This window comes from Ctenopharyngodon idella, chromosome 14, assembly GCF_019924925.1.
Source record: "Ctenopharyngodon idella isolate HZGC_01 chromosome 14, HZGC01, whole genome shotgun sequence".
Lineage (NCBI taxonomy): Eukaryota > Metazoa > Chordata > Actinopteri > Cypriniformes > Xenocyprididae > Ctenopharyngodon > Ctenopharyngodon idella.
The window spans coordinates 5,859,335-5,862,951 of NC_067233.1; the positions used below are offsets into that span (position 1 = coordinate 5,859,335).

General features: G+C 31.8%; 1 protein-coding gene across 2 annotated transcripts in view; it reads left to right on the top strand.

Annotated features, from left to right (window-relative positions):
* xiap (X-linked inhibitor of apoptosis) overlaps nucleotides 1-3,033 on the top strand; it is a 6,266-nt gene extending 3,233 nt beyond the window's left edge. The window contains exons 2-7 of one of the 2 annotated variants that reach the window (XM_051918473.1): nucleotides 1-53; nucleotides 454-553; nucleotides 1,146-1,224; nucleotides 1,385-1,421; nucleotides 1,542-1,727; nucleotides 2,247-3,033. The exon at nucleotides 1-53 is cut by the window's left edge and continues 747 nt beyond it. In XM_051918473.1, the coding sequence (XP_051774433.1) occupies nucleotides 1-53; nucleotides 454-553; nucleotides 1,146-1,224; nucleotides 1,385-1,421; nucleotides 1,542-1,727; nucleotides 2,247-2,437 (646 nt within the window). In that variant the 3' untranslated portion in view covers nucleotides 2,438-3,033. The remainder of the gene's footprint in view (nucleotides 54-453; nucleotides 554-1,145; nucleotides 1,225-1,384; nucleotides 1,422-1,541; nucleotides 1,728-2,246) is intronic. The other variant, XM_051918474.1, reaches the window with a different exon arrangement.
* The last annotated feature ends 584 nt before the right edge of the window (nucleotides 3,034-3,617 follow it).

The following is a 3,617-nucleotide window of genomic DNA, read 5'->3' on the forward strand; positions in this document are numbered from 1 at the left end:
ACAACATCCCATAGATCCTGAGAGACTGGCCAGAGCTGGTTTCTACAGCACAGGTAACTACTGTTATGTTTCTCCATGTAAAAATGTTAGCAACTGCGTTTAATAAGACAAGTAAAAACTTTTAAAAAAATCACAAGGGGGTTATTACTGGGGTTTTTAGGGGGTTATTACAAGGGGGTTATTACTGATTCAAAGAATCAATAAATTGTGAATATATCTTGAGCTTGTGTTAACCACAGACCTTATTTCAGGTGTTTAAAAGTGTTTCAGGTGTCAAAAACCCATTCAATTAAACCCATTTACTTCGGGACAATGGAACCGAAAGTGCTAAAATGCTAATTAGTTACTGGGTTTTAGAAAAATACATCTACCAAAAAAAAAAAAAAAAAAGTCATCCCTGCAGCACTTTTTCGGAACACAGTGAACAAACTGTCCTATTTTTTTGTCATATAGGAAAACAAGACCATGTGATCTGCTTTAGATGTGGAGGAGGAATGAAGGACTGGATGCCCGATGAAGACCCTTGGGAGGAGCATGCCAAGCACTATCCAGGGTGAATTACTTTTTCATATAATCAAAAATGCAAAAAGAGGTATTTAACTTAATGTCCAGGCTGCTCTTTTGCATAAAATGAAAGTAGATAGTAACTCATGCTGACAAGCGCCAATATTGCACCAATATTAAAATTCTGGCTAAAAATTGTTCTATGGCTGAATAAATAGAATAGAATAATTCTATACTTTTTTTAATAGTAAATAAATATAGTAAATTGATTTTAGGTAAACCATTAAAAGATTAAATCAATCATTTAAATGCGAATTTAGGTGTCACAATCTCTAATATTGTGTGAACATTTTACAATAAGGTTCCATTTGTTAACATTAGTTAACTGCATTGGTTATCATGAATTAACATTGAACAGTTGTATTTTTATTATTTTTTTTTTTTTTTATCAATAAATAATTTAACAAATGGATTGATTTAATGCATTAACTAACATTAAATGTTACCATCTTTTCTGATATTTAAATCTAAAAACACATTTAAAATGTACAATATTTATCTGCATATTTTAGATAAAGATCATGTGAGTTAAGCATTGAAAAATGTGTTTTCTAACTGAAATCATTATAATCGACCCCCAGCTGCAGTTTCCTTCTGGCAGAAAAAGGAGCAGAATATGTCAACACTATGCAACTGAGATATCCTAATGGAGCCCATTCAGTGAGTCATTAACTATCTTTTACACAACCACTTGTACTTCAGTAAATGTGTTGAATTGATAGAATTTATAATGAACGTCCTTTGAAAATACCCTTTTATTCCATGATAAATTGTATGCACTGTATATGTAGTCTTACATATTTATTATTTGGACTTACAGAGGTCAAGTCAGAATGGCTTTTCGAGTCATGAGCAAGGTAAAGGTTTTTAAGTTTAATTTGATTACAAATCCAATGAATAACCACTATTTTTTTTATAACTGTATGGAAACATGCTGTCTTCACCAGACATTTATGTGATTTATACTTTGTCTGCAGCAGCACAGAAAGTCCTACAGTCAGAGATTGCTCAAAAGGCTGTAGATATGGGTTTTGACCCCATCAAAGTGGAGAGCACCATTCTGCAGAAGTTACGTCAGAACAATAAGGGCTATACTTCAGTGGAGGCCCTTATTCAAGACATCAGTGCACAGGAAAGTGCTAGTGACGTGCCCAAGAAAGCAGGCAAGTGTTTGTGTTCTGTTTTTTCTTTGAAAATTTGATTTTTTTTTTTTTTGACTCTTAAATGAAGTGAATTCCACCATAGTTTTTTTTTTTTCCAAAAAATTAAGGCCATGCTTTGTTTTGGGTTTTGTTAAAACAACAATAACTGTATTTACACTTTAATTACCGATATGAATTATTAAGCACTTAAAGTGTGTGTGTGTGTGTGTGTGTGTGTGTGTGTATATATATATATATATATATATATATATATATATATATATATATATATATATATATATATATATATATATATACATACACACACACACACACACACACACACAACTACAACAATTGAAACTTTTTTAAATAACATGCTAAACTGTGTAGATTCACAACTTGACAACTTTTGAAAATCATATAATAAAAAAAATAAGCAGTTGTTGTTGTTGTTGCTATTAATACTTATTTTTCATTCCTCCACTCTACTATTTCTGTTGTTTTAACATTGTGTTGTTTCTTACATAATTTCTGCAGATGACCCCATAAAGAAACTTGAGAAACTCCAGAGGGAGAAACTCTGTAAAGTCTGCATGGACAGTGACATTAGCATCGTCTTTATTCCCTGTGGACACCTCGTCACTTGTCAAAAATGTTCAGAACCCCTGAACAAGTGTCCCATCTGCTGTGCCACCATCACTCAGAAGATAAAGACCTACAATGCCTAAAAAATAAAGAAACCAGCACTCCAAATGAAACGGAGATGTGCGTTGAAAGTGGCAGAATTTAACCATTCCTATAATTCCACATAGATGTTTAAAATTTTAATTAAGCTGTGTGTGTATATATCTGTAGATGTACTCTGATAAAATTGTTTTATTTTTTCATCACACCTGAAAAGAACATGCTGTACATTATATGTTTGCTTTTAATGAAGACAGGGACACACTACATAATGTAACTTGTAATATATTGCAGGGAAAGGCTATTATATATACCTCTTATTCCCCCCAATATGGCTGCTTCCATCAAATACACAAACTCAGATTGATATTACTACCATAGTGCCTTTATGTAGAAAACTTTTTATTAGCATTTCCATTCTGTTTATTAATTTGACTATCATGTATTGAAATGTACCTTATATTTGCTCTTTTATTTCTTATAAAATAATGATTGCTTGAGACTTTTAATTATGTTCAAGGTTGATTAAACTTTACCAGTCCAAACATGTTTTCCTTATGATACATTTCTGTTCTCATAATTATTTCAATAATGATTGTATTATAAATGGCAATGCTAATAAAGTGGAATTCACAATGAATCTTTTTTCCTGTTTCATCTGTCACTTTTAAAATTGATAAACTGGAAATGTGAGGTTAAAAGCTGTTATGCTCACAGCAGTAGAGTACAATTTACTTGATTAGATATCAAAATGTAATTTCCATAGGGATCATCATTTCTGCCTGCTTGACAATGAATAGAATTCATTTTATACATTTATATATTATATGGATTTAGTAAGTGTTTCTGTAAACTATGGTGGCTTGTAGCTGTCAGATTAGTTTTTTTTTTTAATTACTAAAATGTATTTATGATACCATGTACATTACAATACTTTTTATTTTATGCTAATTTTATTTTTAGAATTGACAGCCGTGTGTTGATTTAAAAAAAACTAAAATATAGGACAAATCTACAGATAAATATGAATACAAATAAAATGCCCTTATAAAATGCCTATGAAGGACAATAGTGGGTAAATACTGTCACGTAACTATAATACACATGTTAATTTCTGACACTACCGTGTAGCGTCTACTGTAACTGAGCATTTGCACCCAAGGCCCTCGACCACTAAAGGGCCTCGAGCTTACTGCAATCTCTCCACTGAGCACCAGGTGGCAG